Below are 24,478 nucleotides of genomic sequence, written 5' to 3' on the forward strand. Positions count from 1 at the left end.
GTTTAATAAAGGGTACATTTATTAAGGACAAAAATCGGCATGTTTTTTATATTACATGCAAATATCGGATCCTCCTAAACTTCCAACCTTTTGAGGAATTAGTCAAATCAAATTCAAACTTATTCCTGTCAAAGACAGTTTTTAGAGCTGTGTAAAAGAGAGAGTCTAAGGCCATGGTGCAATAACTGAGGTTTATTTTCTTCCCCCTAATGAAACTTTTCTTCCTTGTTTCTTGTGACTGGACACTCTGATACCACACAGTAATCAGAGAACTTGGGTCATTTGCTTTTCCTATCCTATTCGAGATACTAAACATTTCTGTGGTATATGCTCATTGTTAGTTTTACAAGGTTCTTACAAGATTTATAATAATTAGCTCTCTAGAAGCTTTGTAGAACATCTGTGCACAGCACAAATGAAATAAAAGATTGCTCAGAGGATGGACTTGATCAAAACTATGCACTTCTTTTTAGATGGATTTAGGAGGAAACACCTCACTGCTCTATCAAGGAGACCCTACATATGCAGATTTTCTCCGGTTTTGAACACAGTCTCAGGGTGCTTTTTTTTTTTTTTAATGAAATATGCAAAAATAAAGACATTCTGCCTAAGGAAAAAAATAATCAGCAGGAGTGTCTTCTACAGGAAAATCTGATACATAGTTTTCTAGAATAGTGTGTTTTCAATAATTCAACAATATTCTTCAGAAAAGGTTCAAATGTCTGCAGGCTGACCTGTGGAGAATTCCACTGAACTTCCCTTCACCCCTTTTTTTTTTTAATACGAAATGGTGGCAGAGTATATAAAACATCACACAGAGAAAGAACAAAACCACTCTCAAAGACAGAGAAAAATTTTACATTTACAGTGAGTTATCTTCTTACAATTACCTCCTCCTCAGCCTCTAATGAAATCCAGAGAATTTAATCTATTTTTGAGTAACTAGTTATCTAATTTTCCCAAGTACGAGCTTCCCTAGCAGTACCCAACAAATGGTTTTACTTGCACTCCATATACATGGGCATTTGCAGCAAATGAGTTAATGTCCATGAGACCTCTTCCTTTGAAATCAGGCTATGCCGTGAAAGCCCTCCTTATTCTCAGGAAGGGACAAAAGAGAGTAACTAGACAATCCATTAATTTCTCTGGAACCCTCCTTGGAAGCAACCATAGCCTCATGAGAACAAATAATTAACAAATTACTCAGCAACTATTTCATCCTGTGAGTTCACTATTTCAGAAAACTCAAAAGGCACCTATTAAACAGCCCCACTCTGATTTCCTGCAGTAAGGTATCTTTTTGATAGTCAACTTCAGCCATTTTACCTTTTAATTTAAAATCTATTTGGGCCAGATTGATACCACTTACCTTACACCTAAATCCCTTTCTCTAACGTTTCTTATTGGCTGGCTGTAAACCTTCAAAAATGTCCAGCTGGCACCATAAATCCCTTTAAGCATGGAGGCACACAGCCAACAGGATGCATCAGGCATGAGGACTTACACAGGACTTAAGCCTCCATCTCTGATGTAACATCAGTGCAGACTTCATATGAACTCTACAGAGCAGCCTCTAAATATTTTGCTGTCATAGGCAAAGCATTAGGACTCTGGTGCATGGTTCAGAGCATACGAAAGACTACTCAAGTTTTCATATGCACACAAAAATCAGATTAAAGATTTGCAATGTTAGAAAATTTTAAGAAGTTTAAGTCACTTTAAGAGTCCTTCAAGAGACTACCTTCCCCTCAACAGTAGCTTACAGTCCAGTTTACCTTCCGCTCTTTGGACAGAAGGACATAACACGATCAACTAGCACATCAGATGAGGCAGGAGAGATTTTGTACTGAACAGGTCTCACTTGACTGGATAGGATTTCCCTGATCTCTGAAAATTCCTTAGTTTCCACTGAAAACTATTGTGCTTTCTGTTTTCTGTTTGTTTGTTGTTGTTGTTGGTGGTGGTGGTAGTGGTTTTTTTTAATATTTTTGAAATGATAGACTGTTACCTAAAAAAATCAGCACTGCAGTCCTTCCTAAGCTGTTTAATGAATATCTTGCAAATTTCAAGATAGTTTTGAAATGAAATGCAAGACAGAAACTTAGAAAACTTTGGAAAAAAATCTAGAATTCTGCAAAAATAAGGGGAAAAAACCACTAAAACTTAGTAAATGAATTCTGCATTTAAAATAGTAAAACTTGTCTGCTAAAATAAGTAGCAGCTTCCTAATTAACATCTGATATTTTAAAGAATCACAGAATCTTAGGGATTGGAAGGGACCTCGATAGATCATCCAGTCCAATCCCCCTGCCGGAGCAGGAACACCTAGATGAGGTTACACAGGAATGTGTCCAGGCGGGTTTTGAATGTCTGCAGAGAAGGAGACTCCACAACCCCCCTGGGCAGCCTGTTCCAGTGCTCTGGCACCCTCACTGAGAAGAAGTTTCTTTTCATATTTAAGTGGAACCTCCTGTGTTCCAGTTTGTACCCATTGCCCCTTGTCCTAATATTGGTTGTCACCAAGAACAGCCTGGCTCCATCCTCGTGACACTCACCCTTTACATATTGATAAATATTAATGAGGTCACCCCTCAGTCTCCTCTTCTCCAAGCTCAAGAGACCCTGCTCCCTCAGCCTTTCCTCATAAGGGAGATGCTCCACTCCCTTCATAATCTTCGTTGCCCTGCGCTGGACTCTCTCCAGCAGTTCCCTGTCCTTCTGGAACTGAGGGGCCCAGAACTGGACACAATATTCCAGATGTGGTCTCACCAGGGCAGAGCAGAGGGGGAGGAAAACCCCTCTCAACCTACTAACCACCCCCCTTTTAATACACCCCAGGATGCTACTGGCCTTCTTGGCTACAAGGGCAGGTACTCCAGTGATTTTACATGTGTGAGTATGAAGGTTAGGTTAGGAACTACCCTACTGAAATTAAGGTTGCAAGCAACAGGTAGCTCCACAGCAGTAGAGCCTGTTTATTATAGATTTAGACATAGATGTCCATATTCGTACAAAAACTCTTCACCTGAAGGAAAAGCAATTCCAAAATAGAGAAGCCCTAATAATATATTTATGTAATTTCAACACCAGATGGGAAAAAGTACTTTTCCCAAGCAGGAAAACTCCTGAACATCAGTGTTGGTAGCAATGTCTCATTTGCAGCAACTCTAATTTTACAGATAATTAAAAAATGTGTCAGCACGATGCCACTAACACTACTAGCATAACTTCTTTTCAACGACATGTCAAGAACAAATCAGTAGCTACATAAGGCTTTCCTGCACCTCATCACACACTTCTAACACCAATAATCCCTTTATTATTGAACAAGGTGAGAGAGATGTCGAAGTTTTACAAGTTTGTTAGGTTTTAAAGAAAAAACTGTAGAAAGCACACACACATTATTTGAAACTGTATTCCTTTGATATCCTAATGGTGACAGCTAAGTAAGAAATGCTTTCCCAATACATCTATAATTCATCTCCCTGCTATTGAAAGAAACTTTCTGTTGGATGACTTAGATCTGTCTGGATCAACAGTATGGATTACAGCTCAAAAATTATATTAACAAAAGCTGTCACGGGTTTTATGCTTGTTTGCATTGATTCAACCCTGCAAATATTAACCAAATGAACAACTTTGCCAGTTTTGAATGGAAAACTTGCTGGAATACCTGAAACATACAAAAAGACAAAACCAAACACAAAATACTGAGCAACTGACCTGTGAGCCTCTGGGTCCTCGTTTGTGATCCCATTCAGAATGCCCCATGAGCTGAAAAACAAAGAAAAGCACAGGTGAGAAAGTGCACTGATTACCTTTAATCGAAACACTCACACTTTCATATCCATTAAACATTTTCTTTGAAAAAACAAGTTTGCTTTTGCGATTTATTTCACGCAACTTTTAGCTTCATAATGAGGGTGAGAAGACTTGTGAGTTGCTACTATAACTTTGTACCTTTACATTCCGTGTCAAAACACATCCAGCATCACAATACTGCTCATGCCAATAAAATTCCCACTGCCATAGACTCAGCTTTAGCCAAATATTGAATACTGATCTGGCAAAAGGGGAACTGATATAATCAATAAGGAGATTACCAAAACAAGGGGATATTCGATTAAATAGCAATGCACATTTTTACACCAGGTATGAAAGTTAGTGACAACTTTAATTCTGTCTCACCACTGAATTATTCTCAATGTAATAAGAAGCAGAGTTGTACCCTTCTAAAGGAAAACAGGTTTGTGTCATCACATTGCAGAGGAAAGCAAAGAGAAAGAGAGTTCAGAGCTGATGGGTTTTTGTGGAAAATAAAATCTGTGACGGTACACAGCTCCTCAAGATAAAGAGAATACAAGCATTAATTATGGCCCAAATTCAGCTCTCAAATCCTCCACGCAACCATACAGGAGATCGCGTTGTGAGACAAGTGGTCAGATATGGGACAGTACAGATGGACTCCATAAAAAAATCATTTCCCTTCTCCCATAATTTTGCTATTGTGGCTCATAACTGTCTGCTAACACAGGCACTCAGTCTCTTAGCAACATACAGTTTGCACACAGCAGCGCTTTCCATGTATGTCATGGTGGGGAACAAAAAAAAGAGGAGAGGGAATACCCAGCAGGCTTTATGTATCCAAAGATTATGGGTAAATGTAAACTGCTGACAATAAAGCTTTCCTCACACCTGCCCAAAGCCCCTGGGAAGCATCAGGGAGTGCCTGGGCTGTGCAGCTCACCAGGCGCTGCTGCTGCTCATCCTGCACCTGAGTGTTCGGCTGGCGCCTGTTCCAGCCTGGGAGCTGGCTGCCTTTTACAGCTACTCAGGGATCTCTTCTGGGTAATGCTTTTTCTTACTCACATCAGCATAGTTTAACACAAATATAAAAATATGTGAATGAAAGATACGACGGTTAATGTGACATGTAATGACTTACAGTCACGAACACTTTCTTGCTCTTTTTTTCCCCGAATAAAATGTCTTCTCTCGCATCAGAGGTAGGCAATGAGATTTACAACCTAAGTTTAATGCAGAACGTGCTTTTGAAACACGCATCCCAGGACAACAGATCAAAATTACTTCGAAAAATGAGAAAAGCCACCGACATCTCATAAAATCTTTAGCTTCTCCATCAACTGTTCCTTCATATTCTTTCCTTCTCCAAGGGCCCCTTCATTTCCTTAAATTATTACTTATGATTACCTACCTTCACAACTGGAGACAAACTTCACAGGCAAATAAGCATCAAAGATCAGAAATGTCACAACATTTTTGTACCTGAGACAGCCTCACAACTGACCCCCTCATTTTACTGTAATTATTTCCATTTTCCATATACTGTTAGTGGAAACACTAGTTGTGTCAGATTTCCCTGTTTGTTTCTCCATTCTGTTATGTTTGCTCACTACTGTATGAAACTGAGGTTTCATGTTTATGAAAGCTGGCCTCTCAGTAAATAACGGGCATGCAAAAGCTACCAAGAGATGCATCTACCCAAGGTTATGTGCTTCATAGAACCTCTGCCAAAATCCTCAGAACCTGTGCTTCCTCCCTGGCTCCTGCCACTCTGAACCAAGAAAACCTCTTCAGTTTTAACTCCTCAGCCCCTGTTGCCTTGTGGGAAAGTGGTGCTTGCTTTCTTAATTTACTGGACTATAGAAAAATTAATTTAGCACGAGCCTGATCATCTGCGATTCCCAGCGTAACAAGGGATTTCTTTACCTACAACTTCCTACCAGTGAAATTACCACAAAAAATATGCCTGTTATTTCACAGTTAAGAAAAAAGGATTAATGTTGCAGGTCTGGCTATGGTTACTGTGGTTCTACAGGTTCTATAGACATTTGGCAGCACATAACATACCCTCAAAAACAAGTGTTAGTATGAGATCCCACTACCAGGTTTGTCATTCTCCCACCCTCACTGAATCCACAATTTGCAGAAAAGCAAAGGGTTGCTTTACTTCTGCCACCAAAAATAAGCAACGCAATTAAGAGTTGGAGTTCTCATTCCCATTAGAGGAGGTACACCAAATGTCGGGATGCTCCCAGTCCAGCCAGCCCCAGGCAACCAGACTGATGTGTGTCAGGGGTGGTTATTTGTGACCACTACCAATCTTCAAGCCCTGATCCACTCCTCAAACATTCATTCTCCTTCAGGCATAGTTTGCCCACCCTGTTCCCTAGTTACCAACCGCTGTGCCCTTGTGGCCAAGAAGGTCAATGGCATCCTGGGGTGTATTAGAAGGGGGGGTGGTTAGTAGGTCAAGAGAGGTTCCCCTCCCCCTCTACTCTGCCCTGGTGAGACCACATCTGGAATATTGTGTCCAGTTCTGGGCCCCTCAGTTCAAGAAGGACAGGGAACTGCTGGAGAGAGTTGAGCGCAGGGCAATTAAGATGATTAAGGGAGTGGAGCATCTCCCTTATGAAGAAAGGTTGAAGGAGCTGTGTCTCTTTAGCTTGGAGAAGAGGAGACTGAGGGGTGGCCTCATTAATGTTTATTAATATGTAAAGGGTGAGTGTCACAAGGATGGAGCCAGGCTGTTCTTGGTGACAACCAATATTAGGACAAGGGGCAATGGGTACAAACTGGAACACAGGAGGTTCCACTTAAATATGAGAAGAAACTTCTTCATGATGAGCGTGCCAGAGCACTGGAACAGGCTGCCCAGGGAGGTTGTGGAGTCTCCTTCTCTGCAGACATTCAAAACCTGCTCGGACACATTCCTGTGTAACCTCATCTGGATGTTGCTGCTCCGGCAGGGGGACTGGACTAGGTGATCTTTCGAGGTCCCTTCCAATCCCTAACATTCTGTGATCCTGTGGTGCTTCACACCCCCATATAGAGCTTTTCAGTGCCCAGAGTGCTTTCCTGGGTTCTTACCCCCACAGTCTGCCCTGGCTCTGCTCCTCCTCCTCCAAGGCTTCCTGGCCTTTCAGCCATATCCCCCACCTCTGGCCCTGCTCCTCTACCAGGTGCTGCCCATCCTGGGGCACTCCACCAGTTGGATGCTGCAGCAACAGGTAACCCTACAGTGAGAAATTAGTCCAAAGGCTGCAAAAACTTGTCCTTGCTCCATTTCTCAGCATTTAGCTATCAAAATCACCTACTGAAGAGAGGCCAAAGTCACCAATGAAGCAACCAGTCATGAACGCATTGGAACCAACAAAGTGACCCCTTGCTTATTCTGGCACACTTCATTAACAAACTGCTAACTCCTCACAGCAAATTACACAACCCACATTTCATTCCATTTCTCTACAAACAGGCCTTTGTGGAATCAGCCATGTTTGTATTTTTGCTGAGGGATCCATTGCTCCTAGTGTAAAATAATTTCAACATCATTGTTCTCTCTATGCCAGGATGCTCTACTGACTTTAACCCTGTCGTTATCACCTGCTATAATGGTGAGCGTGAGGAAGAAAAAGAAAAGCTCCAGGATACTAAGACACCTTACCAATACTAGGCAGTTTTCAAGCACGGTAGTAAAATGCACGATCATGTGAAACCAACCTTTTCCTACCATTTTTATAACCTACTGAATGTTACTTGGGTTTAAAAAGTGTTTCTTCCTCACAATCTAGAAAACAATTTTCATCTCATGCTAGATTGTTCTTGGCATCTGCAATCTAACATCCTACACAGGGATGATTGCCTGGATATAACACCCTTTAGCTAAACAAACCACACTGTGTTACATTACTTCTGAACCTTAGAAAGATTTTCTTTGAATGGACAAATACTAAGTGTTGGACTACAATATGCAGGAAACGAGGAAAGCAAGTATGCCTGACCTACCAGGCTATCTGGAAATCAAAATTTCCGCAAGCTTTATAGAAATCAAAAGATAGAGAAAACAGTATTAAAACAAACAAACAAACCCAAACACCCCAAAACAACACAATCAGAATCAGTCAGAAACATAGAGAGTCTGCATAAATCCACTTGAGTCTGAGTAAATCCTCTGAAATCAGAAAAAAAAAAAGAAAAAGAAAAAAGAAAAAATAATTGGTGCATGCATGAAAACATACAGATATAAAAATGCATTTGGAAGTAGAGGGTTTTATGTTTATTCCTAACAGAAGGGTTTGTTGCAAACTCCATCAGTTCTGAAACTACTATGAAGCAATTTGGTACAGAGGAAAGGTAAACAGCCTCACACCATCCAATCACTTTCCCTTATCATTGTTACTGACCACGCTACTGAGGCTGAGCAGACCAGCAGCAGCAAAGGAGGGATAAAACCAAACTCCCACATGGCTTCTATGCGTGAAGTTTTTCTCAGAAGGAAAGTATCTACTTTACATTTCATCTACAACTGCCCTGGCAAACCAGCTCTGACAGTTTTAACACTTAAGGATGAAGGCAGCTTTCAGCATCAAGAACAACTCTTTCATGTTCAAGAGTGCACAGAAACATGGGCTTTGCTAAAGTCAACTGGCTCGCTCTACTCTACTAATTGACTAATAGGTCTCCAGGGGAAACAGCCTCCCGCAGCCCAGCTGAGTTTGAAGACGGTGAATGGAAGAGGGGGCAGGAATGGAGAAGACCCTAACACCAAAATCACAATTGCAGGGAGAAAACGAGAAATGGAAAGGGGCTCTGTAGGGTGGTAGCCTGTGCTTTAAAACTCAGGCTTTCACTATAAACACTATGAAGTCTCCAGGCCCCATGGTTCTAAAACCAAATTTTAAATGTAAACCAGATGTTCACTAATGCAATGATACCTGCAAAGGAGTAAGGCATGGCATATAAGGGACTGCCTACATTACTTATCTGAGATACTAATGCCGAAGTAGAACAAAGACATTTAAAAAATAGCGTCTTCAGCTCTCACCTCTCTAAATGGAGTTCTTCTCCCATTTTGTGATTTAATTAAATGATTACATAATAATGTCAACTTTCACTAAAATTTGTAAACCATAATTCTAAGCCTCCTCAGCATTAGAGGATTGCAGGAAAATGTTACCCACACATACCATAAAAGATCTAAATGAACAAAAAGACAGAAAGTAAAGAATGACAATTCAAACCTTTTTATCTATTTCTAAGTCTTGTTTTCCAGTTCTATCATCTTTTCTGGTCTGGGTTTTTTATTTTGGGACCTCTGAACCAGCACTACTGCTAACTATGCCATGGGTGAAAAAACCAAACAAACAAAAAACCAAACCAACAACCCAAAAAACAACTCACAGAAATAGAAAAGGCATCATCTTATTATAAGGACCTCGACAACTTGGCACAAGTGGGGAAAAAAACCCTACGTTTAGAATATGAGCAGTCCCATGTATATTCTTAGGAAAGGGAGGGAGTCCTCAGTAGCAGAATGCAGGAACATTTTGAAATCACAGGGTTTTCTTTACTTAAACAAGTAAAACAGTGAGAACAGTTTCATTAGAGGGAATGAGCAGATCTTTTCATGGTAAGTACCTAACAGGACCAATGAAGCCGTTATTCTTAGTGTTTAATCAAAGAGTTTACATCTATTCATAGTCTGTTTTAATTCTATTCAGTTTATAGTCTACAACTCTGGAATTTTATTTAGATATATTTTTACACATACAGAACATTTTTATAGTTATAAAAATAATTAGATGGTGATGACAAAGGTGAGCTAAATCAATCATAACTCACCAAAGCTAGTAAATGGGATTCAAACAGACTGAAGCAGATTCACATAGTCCAAATGCGTGTGTCAGGACTTTGCTTCCACTCACTGGCTTCATGTGATGCATGAATAGGATACCTTGAGCTGCCCCAAACAATTAAGCACCTGCAAAAATGTCTTTCTGCCTCTCCTGTGAGGACTTAGAGCATTTAGTAGCAGCAAAACATAATTACCAATGAGGTTCTGGGAAGTTTTGTCTGGCTGGTAGCTAGCAGTTTTAGGAGATGTAGGAATCAGTGCCCAGTAGAGCTAGAAAGGAGCATCCAATCTGGTTGGCACCTGGTTTCAACCTTTGCCAAAACAGCAGAGCCTATATTTAAACATGAGCATAACATCTTCCCTCCTTGGAAGAGATTTAGTTGAATAGGCATGTTGAGGATGTGGAACAGTGTCTCACTGTTGAGTTCCTTGACACTGCCTCCTTACAGCTTGTGCTGAATGGGGCACAGTATGATACATATTCTCTGACTGAATGGGTATTAGCTATGCTTCAGTCAGGATCATATTTCCACTGGTAAGAAGAAGCTGTTTGTTACCAGCACGTAGGCACAAAATGTTCTTGATAAATTTATTTTTCAGTAACAAAAAAGCACAAATTATTTTCTTGATTACTTAATAGAAGAAACACAAATATGCAGGAGTCAGGTCATGCAGAAACTAACAAGGTTTTTTTGCACATGCTATTTTGAGTAGGAAACCTTCTCTTTGATAGACTGTTCCCTGCACTTTCATGGTAATCAAGATTAACGAGGTGATTTACCCAGTTGACTGACTTAAGTAGTGCAGTTTTGGTGTGGACACCATCAGCAGAAGAAGGTAAGCGGGCTGTAGTTTCCGAGATTCAGCACTGCCAGATGCTCATAATGGGGGAGCAACTGCATGGCTGCACTGACCACCCTTCTCCATCAAATGGCACAGGTGCAACTGGCCCTGTGCACATCCAAGGTGTCAGAGATGCCTTGCTTGCTGTGTGGTGAGTGTGATCATACACAGGCACATGTAGGCTATGACACACAGACAGCAAAGTGCTCCAGTATTTGGAAAAACAATCCCTTTTCCACAACCACTCGCCAGCTCCCAGGGTCAGCTTAAAGCACGAGATGTCAGAGCCATGCTGTTCAGCCAGATGTGTGAGCTGCACGCTTGCCCCATTGAGGCCTCTGGCCGGGCAATTACTGGGGAGGAAACTCTCCATCCAAACACTCCCAATGAGTTAGAGCCCTGCAAATCAACAAGGTCAGCCCCCATTCTAAGACTGGTTAAAAAACCAAAACAAAATAAACCCACCACAATAAACTAACTAAATGAATAAACCAGGGGGGGTGGGTGTTAGAGCCTTTAAGCTGCTTCCTAATCAAATAAGTTGTTTCAAAGATCTGTGGGCTGCTGGACAACAGCTGGAGGCAGACGTGAGATTTTTAAATAGAGGCACAGGCAGAAATGCTTAGAAACTTGGCATGGCTTTAAACTGGAGGTGGGGGATGCGAGGTAGAATGATGGGTCTGGAGAGGAGCTGCAGTGAATGGTTTCCTGCAGAATGATCCCATGCGGGGATGGAGTTAAGCCTTCTGAAGCTGGTACCGTGGTAAAGCTGGAAGCTGCAGGGGCAGATGACTCCTTAACCCTGACAGCCCTCTCACAGCCTGGCTGGCAGGTCAAGCAACAAACCACAGCACTGCCAGAGGCTACACAAAACTGGGGAAAAACATTATATATATATATATATATATATATATCAGACAGATAGACCGTTGAGACAGTGAACATGATACTGAGCTGCTGTGGCAGAAGAGAATGGAGAAAATAGGGCACTCAGTGAGGTAAGGCTGAGAGGATGGGAACAGGTGCTGTGGGATGAGAGGACAACCCAAAAGGCACCAGCAGTTGACTGTCCCACAGGCACAGCAAAGAAATCGTCCCAAGCACTTAACCAGGGACTCCGCTCCAAAGGAATAAAAGGAATGAGATCATATCTGGCGCCGGTTGAGACAGCAAGAGGGACTACATTTTTGAGGACTTTTCTCATGGCAGCATATGACCTTTTAGAATATTTCCAGACAATAAACTGCATCTGACTTCTTCAGGGATCCTGGCTCCCTTGCACAGGGGCAGGAGGCATAAAGACGTATGATACAGCAAATCGGCAGCAGTGGGTTCATGGAAAACTGTTGTGCCCCTTGCTCCGTGCCACTTCTTGAAATGAGCAGGTTTAACTTAGTGTGATGGTACTGTGAAATTTAAAAAAAAAATGTAGGTGGGAAAAATAAAAGACAGGGGAATATCCACCTCCACACCCTGTATCTGGATTTATGTAAGTTTTTGTCACAACTTCTTAAACAGATGATAGTAGTAAAACAAATCCCTACAGGTTTCTATTATTTTCAGTCCTACCATCAAATTTCCCAGGTCCCTATTAATCTTTCACACATCAAATAGGATTTTAAACAACAGGTTTTGGAGCCAGAGCTGTAGTAAAATATAGGGAAGGACTGATTTGTTTTGTTTGCCTGTTTGCTTGTTTTTTGAGAAAAGCAACTGTTACTCTTCAGTGATTAGCAAGGATGGACACCACACAAAGAGCTACTTGCTAATGTGGAGTAGATTTCTTTCAGCAAAGGTCTTATCTTAATCTGGGTATTTACAAGATTTCCATAATAAACTAATAAAACAATTAAACTGATCATAAATAGATTTTTTTATCCCCTTAAACCTATCTGGTGGATTAATAATAGGCATGTTGATCCTGTGGATTAGTATTCAACAAGCAAAAGTGCTCACCACATTTTCCATTTACTCACTTGCCCATTCTGAGCATAATCATGAAAACCAGAGCCCTAGAAAAAAGGTATCCATACTGATGAGATAAAAAATGTGGGCACAGATACTCTGATATCCTCTCAGCCATGGCCATAATTTACATACAGTAACCCACAGAAGAAGATTCCTTGATATGAGGATGCTGGGGCAACATAGCAACATCAAGACTCCTAAATCTATCAGCAAGTTGACAAAAGAACAAAAATAGATTGTTAAAAAGCAAAAAACAAAAACAAAAACCAAAAAAAAAAAACAAACAAACAAACAAAAAACCACCAAAACCACCAAACTATTTAAACTTTGCTTCCTATTCAAAGTAGACACATTAAGTCCCTGTATTTCCAAGCTACACAGTCAAGTCCATTCTGGTGTAATTAAGTTCCTAGAAAAAGTCAGAAAGCTTATTTACTTTTTTCCATTGGGAATCATTAACTCTGCATTAAGAACAGCAGTCACAATACCAAGCCTGGCACAGGCTTGATAAACTAGCTAGCTACTGCAGCAGGCAAAGTCAGCAGTCTGAAAGACCGTTTAGCTATCTAAAGCCTATTATTTATTTTATGAAGGAGTCTAAAGACTTCTACAAAAACAAGCAAAAAAACCCAACAAAACAAAACTGCTCTGCAATGTGTGTTACCAATACTGTTTTCTCTTTAGTGCATAATTTTTCATCTCACTTTCCATCTTTTCAGAGATATTATATATGGTGTTTGCACTCTCTGTTGTTAGCCAATACTAGCCTCAAATATGATAAGTGCTCTTTTCAGCTGGCTATCAGTGCACAAGAGGCTCTCTGCTTCCAAATAAATTAGTTCCTTGAAGATGCAGGGCATGTCTTTTCACATAGCAATTAAAAACCCACTGAAAGAATAGGAAAACTTTTAAGGGATTTTTCAGTCAAGCTCTGATTTTAGGTGAATCACCCACAATACTAACACGAAACATGAAATGCCACACGGAAGGCAACTTAGTCCAATTAGTTTAATAAGTGCATTAGTCTAAGAGCTGACCGCTCTCTGGTAGTCTGCATAAAAATACGAATTTCCCAACTCAATTCCCAGTGGATAAGGTTCTACCTCACATAAAAAAAACAACTAATGAAACAAACAAAATGCCACAAATGAAAAATCTTTTGTCAAATTGGCATCCTTACTGGCAGCCTCAGCAGAAAAAAACAAAACAAAACAACACCACCACCCTTAGGACTGAGTAAGCATGAAGGTTTCACCAGACATTTAACCTTCAGAAGTGGTTCCTCTGCGGGTAGGGAGAAGCGTGACTTGCTTGTGTCCCCCTTGTACTTCCCTTGTGCATGCAAGGTGGCACTTCGTCATAGCTGTCAACTCAAAACCTTTCACGAGATCAAAGAGCCACTTATAAAAAGGAAGGGGGTAGAGAGTGGGAGAGCAAACCCCCAACCTCTCCATCAGAGAAGTTAAATAAAGGTTGCAGTGCTATTGCCCCCCAAAACTGGAAATTCTGTAAGCATCAGAATGCAGTGGTTTGAGGAAATCAGACCTCTTCTGCTACCATAGCCACTTACTGAAAAAAACAAACAAACAAATAAACAACTCCACAAAAAAATCCCACACAACTTGTCTTTTTTAATATGGCATCTTAATGTCCACCTGGTGTGAAACACTAAACACAGTGATTACAGGAATCAGCCCTTGGTGAGGCTAAAATGCAGAGGGGCAGAAAGCCAGAAATATAATTTCTTACAGTTTCAACAGCTAATTTTCCTGAAACACAGTAACTTTAATGGCAGCACACTGAGGGATAGCTGAGATTTAATAATGAAAGTCTTAAGATACTGAGAATTTGGCCTCCCTCATGCTAGTGCACAGAGCAGGCTGACCTCCCATCGTGAGAGCAGCACTGTGGCTGGTCAGGTGAAGCCTCAGCTCCCAGAACTGGCCTGGAAAAGAGCATCGCTCTGCCAAAGCTCACTGACACCCACACAAACAAACTACATCTTTCATTAACACCCTCTTTTCCCAGTTTTGAGGTTTCACAATGCAGAAGAATAGCCCTGACATTTCAACAGCTAGATCCCAGCTAGCAAATGTCCTAAAATTACACTGTGGAGCCCGGTAGCTTACTAAAAAACCTCAATGTCAAAACTCAAAGTAGATTCAGTTTAAATGCACCCTTGGGGGGATTTTATACTAACTACTTTCTATTTCAGACTATTCACTTTAAGCTCAACCAGCAACGCTTCATCACTCATCCAGGAAAACTCCCCTCTCTGCCACCCAATCTCAATCAACCTGCCAAATTAATTATCACCCTGCATTTGTCTATTGCTAAGAGGGGGGAAAAAAGCAAATAGATGAATGTAGCAGTGACCCGAGCAAAAATGAATCCTCTGAAACAGAACTAATTAAATCAGTTCAGTGATCTTCTTCCAGCACGACACATTTCACCCACCCCTTCCCCAAGCAGCCCAGTTCCCGCATCTCCTCCAAGCATCCTTGGCAGGGCGCTCAGATGTCTATCCAGCAGCAAACTGGGGATCTTTCCTAGTCATCCTTGTAACCGCATGGTTTAAAACGAAAACAACTGTCACAGAAAATTCACCATGATAATTTCACACTGACATTTACATGCAAATTCCTGGCCCCAGAATACGTGTTTCAGCCAGACAGCAGTAGGAGTTGATTATCTACCTCAAATTTATGGGACCACAGGCATCAAACTTCGGTGCTTTGCTGGCTCTACGAAATGAGCAGAGCTCAGAATGCTGGCAGAGTGAGGCTTCCCCTTTGGTACCCCACTCAGGCCTTACAGCAGAGCTGGCAAGACTAACATGTAGAGAAATTACAGAACTTGTGGATTTTAAATGACTGCCATGAGTCAGACACCAAACTTTGTTCTAACTGCATTCCTAACCTAGCAAATAGCTGTGCATGCACAACCACAGCATTGGCGACCCTGCCGACTCAAAAGGGACTAGTTCAAGGAAGCAAGTAACACATTCTAGATTTCCTTGTCCTACAATTTTAAGCGACAGTCCAGCTGAAATGCAGTCAAAAATACATTTGGGTCATAAAGTTCCCCGCCACTGGAAATGGCATCATTTTCATTGCAGTCATGCTGTCAAGACAATGTGTGAAATTCTGTACCAGTTGATAACAGCGTGCCTATGCAGTGAGAATATCAAAAGCTATAGGTGTAGAGACTGCAACAGAAACACCGTCCTCTCTGCTCTCAGTAGACTTCACTTTCCATCACTTTTCTCTTTATGCAGAACACATTCAGAGCAAGAGCAGAAAAGGGAAAGGCCGCTCAAATAGAAGGTGACAGGGAACAAAAAGACACTGAAGCGGGATCTGTCTTTATGAAAGAGTTCAAATATAAAGTCAATCCCACCTTGCTTTTCTCCCTCCACGATTTTTAATACGGTCAGTGCTTCCTTAGATGGGATGGCACATCAGGAACGGACATCAGTACTGAAAGGTACTGAAATCTGGATGCCTGCACAGGATCTGTGTCAAGTTAGACAAAGCTTCAGACGCGGGATGTCTGAGAGTGCCCTGTTCGATAACGCTGCATAGGAACAGAACAACAACACACAGAGGCAGGACTGTGAGTAATCTCTAGGTAGGTGCCTACACAGGCAACAGTTTGTCATTCGCACCCATCTGCTGCTCCAAATCACACACACATGCTGTCACATGTGCTTTTCCCCATCTGGATTGCAGAGATGCTGGATATAAACAGGCAAAAGCCAGGAAGATGAATTCCGGGCTTGTGCTATACAAGGGGGAATCGGCAGTTCACTTCATCCCCTCCAAAGGGAATACTTTCAGTGGAGATTTCTAGAAGTCAAAGTAAAAAGAGATATTTCACAATGCTTGCGTGTTTTTCCATGATTTAAAATCCCGTCTTTCAAACCAGTACGGCTCTTTAAAAGCTTTGTTTCTGAGATTTTATTTTTAAAGTAATAAAACCACACATGTTGTCTTAGAGGGATACAATAAAATACATTCCCCTGCAATGTTGTCTGCCAACATTTAATTCCAGATGGTCACTCAAGACATATTTCCATAGCGTCACAGCACTGCTAACAGCAAAACCAGACCCCACAAAAAGTGTCACCTCTATCGTGGTGTAAAGGGTGCACAGAATATACGCTATCCAGAGGTGTCGCAGTGCAAATGGAGAGACCAGGTGGCATTTTAGAGTGAGAAGGAGAAAGGCGGAGCAGGGCAGAGGGGAGAGGAGCCTGTTCTGGAAAGGTGGACCTTGAAGGAACAGGCTTGAGAGACATGCAGCTGCCTCATCTCACACACAGAATCACTGTTTCAGGACCCCAGTTTTGGTTCAGTTAAACTGAGGCACAGGAAAGCTGCTGAAATATTCTTTGGTAGAAGAATCTTGCATCGAAAATATGTCAGTTTGAATTATCTGCCCTTCAGAAGCAGGTTTCAACAAAATTAAGTACCATTTTTGTGGTTAAAAAAAGTTGCATGTCCAAAAGGTCCATCCATTCAAAATAGAAAGTTCTGAAATTTGTTTTCTTTTATGTAAGAAACTGCTTCCCCGTCCACCATTAGTCCTTTTTTTCCCTAGAATTTTACTCCTTGCATAATTTAACTTTCCATGTTGCTGAAATATACTTCTAAAACAATCTTCATCAAAAAGTAATATTTCTTCTTCTTATGACAAGCTGTTCAGCAGTCCATCAGAAATAAGAGCTTTCTCTTCTATTAATCTAATTGTGATGTCTTCAGCCCCTTCCTTTTTTGCTGAAAAAGTAATTGAAGTTCCCTTTTCCTGTGTCCCAAATATTTTTCTTCCATCTTCTTACGTTCAACTTGTGTAAAAGTGCTATCTTGATTCAGCAGAAGTGTTATTTTAGTAGGTAGTAGCCACCAAAACAAACAGCTGTGTGGATCTGGTCCTATGACTATGAAAAAGAGATCTCCAGATCTGTATTGATTACAGACACAATCCTGATCCCCTAATGCTAACAACATTTTCATCAATTCAACGTGGCCTGGATGTTGTCCTTTGTTTTTCCTCTTAGGGCTTGGAACCAGCCTCGTCTTCTGGGAGACAGACTTAAACACAGTCTGAATCTCTGTAAGATGGCTTTGAGTGTCTCTCTGCTATCATGTATCAGCTGCAAGTCAGAGAAATTTTAGTAGCTACCACTTCTAAAGCACTTATTTCCAGAGCACCATACACCAACTTGTTAAGTCAGACAAGACCTTTATGAGAAAAAAAAAAATGATTTATCTCCTTTTCACAGACGTAGAACTGAGGCATTTACCCAGCATGGTAATGCCAAACTGGGAATACAAACTAAATATCTTCAGTTCATGGGATCAGACCATAGGTTTCATTTTGATCAACTATTTATGTCCAAATTCTTTTTTGTGGGAGTTGAAGGCATACACCAGGGAACAGAATTATTCTTGTTTTCAGCTGCCAGGAGATCTTATCGCTGTTTCTGAAAATGAACTGCTCAGCCCTCTAAACATCAGAAAGGGGACAGGCTTCAAATATCAACAACCTTCCTTTTTAAGAAAGCATTAAAGTAAAACAGGAAAGATAGGAAACCTCAAAGATCAAAAACAGTGAAAGTTTTTCCCCTGTATCTGTGGCCAAACACCCAGGCATCCTGCAAGCCTCTTTACTCAGTCAGAAGGACGTTAGCTAAAGAAGATGACTTGAACAAAGTGAAACACCAAGAGCTGTGCCCCAGACCTGAATCTTCCCTGAGCTTTAAAGACATTGGGTTCATGTCAGCTCCTCACAGAGATGCAGAGATGAACAGCGAGAGCAAGGGATGAAGAGCCAAAATGCCATGAGTAAAAAAAGCTTTGTCATGAAGCTTGCTGATCTATTCATCAAGATAAGTGCATGAGGCAACTCTGGCATGAAAGTGTTCAACACAAGAACTCCATGAGTTGGAGAGTATTTTCATTCTTCCACTTCCATTTTACTGTGCAACTCCTTTTTCAGAAAGAGATATCAGAGATAATTGCAGTTTACCTAGTTTACTAGTGTCAAGACCCACATTTCCACAAATACACTGTCAGGAGATAAGCAGTTTGCATGTTGAATGTCAAGTACCTGTGCACCTTTGGCCCTCTCAATAGATCCCTTTATCAGGACAAACTCTCCTTAAAGGGGAACCAGGGCCACTAACAAACTCGGTTCAGGCAAGAGAGACAGAGGCTGAGAAACAGATGCTTTATGAGCTTGAGAGAACTGCAGAAGGAAATAAAAAAACAAACTTCCCTTCTCATACCTAAATATAGAACACAAATAAAAATGTATATATCCTAAATATTTTTCCTAACCTAATCCTTTTCTTCCCACACATCCGCCTCACTCCCCCTAACACACGCAGTGTGGTCCTGGAACCCGTGTTTTCGTTTGTTTTCAGAGGAAGACCGTTCATGCTAAAACACCTGGTGGCGGCTAATGAGAAAGTCAGGAAGTTCAGGGTGGACTGAAGAGCTGCCCATGTGTAGCCAGTTTGATGAGAGAAAAATTCAGTTCTTACCAAGGAACCACACAGAAACGAGTATTTTGCAGTGGAGAGAAAATGCCCTTCTCAGGGTCAGCCTGGAGTGCAAACCTGAGGAAGAGACAGCCGCAGAGGAGAACAGGGGCTCCCAGGCAACACCCCACCAAAAGCTTGTAATGACGCACTGTGTTGGCCCTGTGACTAAAAAGTGGGGGTCAGCCTCCATATGCACAATGCTACCAGTATCTTCCATCATATTAAATACACGGGATCCAGAAATAAGAGGATGGAAATACAGGTAGTACCTACACACATAGCTAATCATAAGCTGGAAACATTTGGAAGCTCCTTAGACATCAGTACTAAAAACTCTTATTCTAACTTATGGAAGACACACACGCTGATTTTCTGCAGTTGTACAGATTAGATCTGAAGTGGTAACATTTCTCACAGCATTTCAAGTTTTCTTAGAAATTTCAGTTCCCGGAATCTGAATTGTAGGAAAAGAAAAGGAGACAAGAAATAATATATATAAAAACAACAACAAACCACAAAAAAACCAAACCAAAACAAACAAGAAAAAGCAACCAAGCAAAAAATAACCAGTGTCCCCCCCCCCTCAACACCCCCCAAAACCCCAAAATTTCCTCTAAGAGAGAAAGGAGTCTTCTAACTACCATGGCTGTGAAGGGGGCAAAATTAAATACAAGGATTGAAAACTGAGGATTCATGGCTGATCCGTGATCTCCAGAATGCAGAGAGCTGTCCCTGCGTTGGTGGGAAAGCTGCCAAAGGGCAAACCTCAGGTCTGCCCGGTATCAAAAGCCAGCACAGTAGATATGGTAAAACATAATAAACAAGCTGCATCCTTCCACTCTGCCAGGAAGATGGGCAGGACAGAACAAAATGCCAGAACTAAAGCAAGCGATTGCTGAAAATAACTTTATCTCTCCTTCTTTATCTCAAGAGCCAAATTATCTCAGTTGCCACTTAAGAAGAGTAGGCAATGCCAGCATCAGAAAGGTCAGAAAGCATGTGAAAATGTACCCAGTAGCTTATCCACCAACTAAATATCTGCTATTGCAACAGTACAGATTAGCATGAAAATTCCTACTGTCTTGCTGCACAAATATATGCTAAGTCTTTATTTGAAGAGCATGAGAGTAAAAAATGTGCTATGTGGATACCACAGTTCAAATGTCCTCACATACTGATACGTGAGGGTTTGGATTAACTTTTTAAAATTTATTTTATTCAATGAAATAGACTTCTGATTATTTATTTAAAAGTGCTCTCAGACTGACAGAAAGCATCTTGTAGACGTACAGACTAATTCCTCGTCCCCAGAATGCAAAGAGCATCTGCATATAAACAAATAACCTAACTAGTTGATATGACTGCAAGAATTAAAACCAGGTTTCTTCAAAACTGAAACACTTCAAGAACTAAATTTTCTGAAGATTTCATTTTGGATGCAATTACTGAAAGGGAGAAAGATGATATTCATAAGGCATCAGAACCTCATGTTTCAATATCTAGGGAGAACAGCATTTCAGCTTTGTTTTACTATAGAGTGATGAAATTAAAAGCTAAAAAAAAAACCAAACAAAAAACAAAAACCAAACCAAACAAACCACACCAAAACAAACCAACCAAAACTCCAACAACCTAGGGAAAAAAATTCCCACCACTGCTTCAAGCTCTAAAGGGTTTACTGACCCAAGTCAGCCTTTCGGCTGTTGTGGTAAAGAAACTTCATTCACAGAGTTTCTCAAAATATTCAGGCTGCTTCTGCTTGGGGGGGCGGGGGGGGATGGCTGGGGGGAAAGGCAGCAAGCTGCATTTGGAAATCTTTCCTGAAATGCCTCCACATTCCTCCTTGAAAATCAGGTTTTGGGGTGGCACTCCATTTAGAAAGAGAGGCCAATTTTTCTGACCTTACAGACCAGTCCATCCTTCTAAGCTCAAGAGGCACAAGGTGCACAGATGGGAGAGTGCAGGGGCGAGGGAGCCAGGAGAGCTTCCTGACCAGGAGCCGATAGCAGCTCACCAGGCAGCCTGATGCCCCACATGGCTGTGAGCGCTTAGGCTCTAGGAAATCCCATGACGCTGAGGCCTGGTGTCCTTCCTCCTCTGTTTTCAGGTCTGGATCACCCCAGAGTAGCCCAGAAGTCCTGGGGACCTGGTAAACAGGAGCAAGTCAAGCTCCATGTGAGCTGCTGGAGAGCCATGCTCATGCCCAGCAAAATGGCTTCCTGGGCGCAGAGTGGTAAAGAAACACTTATAAAGAGCAAAGCCATAAGGACGAAGGACCCGGCAGACTTCACAGGATGTAGACGTCAGAGACCAAAGACAGAATGAGGTCAGAGTCTGATCCGCTACCTGGGGAGCACAGCAAGCTGTATCTAGGCCAACAATTTGCTGTAATCTTGGTATTTAATGGGAGGCAGAGGGAGAGAAGGGAATACCCTTGGAGCTCAGACAACTAACAAGTAATGTGTGCTCAAAAGCAAGCTAGACCAGGGGTGAAAACTTAAACCACTCTGAAGCATAGCACAGGCACTTCAGCTTGCAAGCTGGCACTGCCTGTCACGTCACAACTACATGGTACAAAACAACTTTGGAATTACATCTGCATGTTCCCCTATTTCTGATTCCCACCTTGACAGCCATTTTCTGCCAGGACAGCATCATCTGTGCATCCTCCTGTGTGCAGACCCAACTCTGCCTGGGGACCTGGGTCTAAAATAGATTCCTTCCCTTTTGTTTTCACAGCTAGGGCAGGGCAGAATATAACTGAATATAACTCCTGGAGGAGCCTTTAATTTTCATTACCTTCTAAGTTAATTTCCTAGTAGGAGGAGGTTGGAAGGAGGATGTCAACCTTCTTGGAAGAAGGAAGGAAGGAAAAAAATACCAAGCAAACAACAAACCCAAACCAGAAATGTGCTAAGAACATGGCATGCAGATGGTTGTTTTTGTTTTGCTTTGTGTGGGGGAGTCATAGGTCCAGGATGCCAGGGAGGAATTTCACTTTTACAGATATCAGCAGAAAGCCTTTATAATGCTGCTTCTATACTGACTTCGAGTCAAACACATCCTGTGTACCTCACACACTTCTGATAACGCAGCTACCCAGCTTAGTGCCAGCCCACCCTGCGCAGATGTGAGCTCTTCACCTGGCTGGACACAACAGTGGCTCTAATACAAACATGCAGACGAGTACCAGGTTGTAAAGATGTCCAGCAGAAAAGCATGGACCCCCCTCTCTGATTAAGGTGGGGCAGGGGGATGAAGCGTTTGGGCAGGGAGGTAAACTCATCCAGGAAGAAAAATCCTTTCCAGCTCTTCATAAGACAATGGAGAGTCTTCCAACTCCCAGGCTGTTAATTAATCTTCATCTTATAGATACCTACCTGCATTTAATCACAATGGAGAGCAATTCTGCAGAAAGAGAGAATTACTAAATAATACTTACAGAAAACCCCAGGCTGAACCAAATCTCCATGATCCAACAGGGATGACACTGGGCATGCCAGGCCATGGTGAGCCTTTTGCTTTTGCTCTCAAGAAGTCAATAAAATATGAGGAAGGACAGTGCATACAGCTCACCCTTTTATCTAGTTGATATATCTAACTGCTCAGTGAACAGAAAAGTGCTCACTTTTTCTTTTTTTTAAAGGCCACATTGCTACCAAGGGATGCAAAATACATCCCTAAATTAAGCAACCAAGCAAGAGACAGTGATTAATTGGCCAATTTAGTTCCTCTATTCTTTTTCGCCAATCTCCTCTAATTGTCCCCAAGTCCCTGTGGGAACAACAGTAAGCAGTAGCTTCACTTTAGAGCAAAACAGACCCACAGGACTAGCTTCACTAGGGTGGAGTTAATTCATTATTTTGGTCAGATCCTGGCCTGCACCAAAAGAAAAAGCCTGTCTCACTGGCAGGATAGAAACTAGCTTGAAGACAGTAATGGTTCAACTTAACTAGATAGAAATTACTCTGTTAAGAAAAATTCCAAGAAGCGATTGCACAGTGACTCAGTTGTATACAGCTGCCTGCTTGGTTCATGGGCTGCGTAAGGCATCACCCACACTCTGCACACCCGGCAGTTCCGCCTTTCACTCTGGGTTCTCCACAGCTTGCACAAGGTATCCCACTTGTTTCAAAAAAAAGAAGATTAAAAGCATTCTGAGTGTCACTTGTGATGAACCAGGATTTGAAATAATGTCCTCATCAACTCAGCAATTTCATCAGAAAGCACAGTGAAACAAAGCAGCTTTAATGCAACTTGAAAACTGTTAAGTCCTTTATCACTATGCAGGCTCTGTTTCTACCACAAGGAAGATAAAGGTAAAGAAACTAAAATACAACAATTAAAAAAAAGATATTTTACTGCCAAGGATTTTTCTGAATGCATATTTTGTGTGTGTATTTCAGATAGCCATAGATTTAACTATGGGAACCCAAGATACAGAGAAGGTATGAGACAAGAGGTTAATTCTTATCTTGAGGAGTCAGGAAAAGCAAAAAGCAGCACCCAGACTTCTTTTTAGCTCTGACTTTTTTTTTTTTTTCTTTTATTAGCATCTCTCCTAAGCTATAACTATTTATTTTCAGTTTCATTCTCACATGGTGCATTGTCCAGAAAACTCTTGACTGCTAAAAAGCTGCACCAATGTGACCACATGCTCCTGGAGAATTTGTATAGCCCTCAGAGGATGCAGTCAGTACAGCACCAACAGCTCAGCCTTCAGTAGCCAAAGAGTCGCTTTGTCACTGAACACAGCTGTAAAAAGCCAGAAAAACAACTCACTGCATTTTAGAAGAAGAATTTCCCAACATGTGGTCTATGCTTGTATACTCTGCGTATCACATGGGGGCCAGGTGGTGTTGAAACAGTTCAAGGTAAAACTTTCCTCAAGCCAAAACTCAGCTTGACTGCAAGTTCTCTGGGGCAGAAGCAAGCATCTTTCTGTCCTGCTTTTAAACAGCTTCTAGAACAACAGGGCCAGATCCCCAACTGGAGATCCCAAGGGTTACTGTCCTGTAAATAACAAAACTCCAGATCAGCAGCTACACTCGACCAAAAATCTCTCTGGCTACCATTGTAAACATGGATTTAACTAATCAATCAGCCTGAAAAACTAATAAAGGTCAAGGACGATCATTTAAAGCAGCAGTTATCACAGAAACTTATAGAGGAACAGCATCATTGTGCAGCTCCTAAATCACAGAGTAGATGCCTAGATCTACAGAAAGCATATTATTGAGATTGTTAGGCTGCAAGGGAAGGTGGTTTTAAAAACACACTCAAATAGCAACCCTCCTTAAAAACAACCATGCTCATACTATCTCGTAATAGTAAACTAACATAGGGAAAAGCAAACAAGCAAACAAGCTTGAATATCTACATAACGAAGAGAAAAAAAAACAACAAACCTACCAAAGAAACCTGGGCAATACTGAGTCTATTCTGAGAATGTTTTCAAAAATAAA

The 24,478-nt window shown here is 41.4% G+C and overlaps 1 protein-coding gene across 1 annotated transcript in view; it reads right to left on the reverse strand.

The window, feature by feature from the left end:
• The window catches only part of PDE3A (phosphodiesterase 3A), a gene marked incomplete at both ends in the record, with an annotated part of 257,863 nt that overhangs the window by 88,339 nt on the left and 145,046 nt on the right, over window positions 1-24,478 (reverse strand). Inside the window, one exon of the mRNA XM_080363582.1 lies at window positions 3,724-3,774. Coding sequence (XP_080219708.1) covers window positions 3,724-3,774 — 51 coding nt within the window. The remainder of the gene's footprint in view (window positions 1-3,723; window positions 3,775-24,478) is intronic.

This window comes from Nesoenas mayeri (genome assembly GCF_963082525.1).
Source record: "Nesoenas mayeri genome assembly, chromosome: 1".
NCBI classification, from domain to species: Eukaryota; Metazoa; Chordata; class Aves; order Columbiformes; family Columbidae; genus Nesoenas; species Nesoenas mayeri.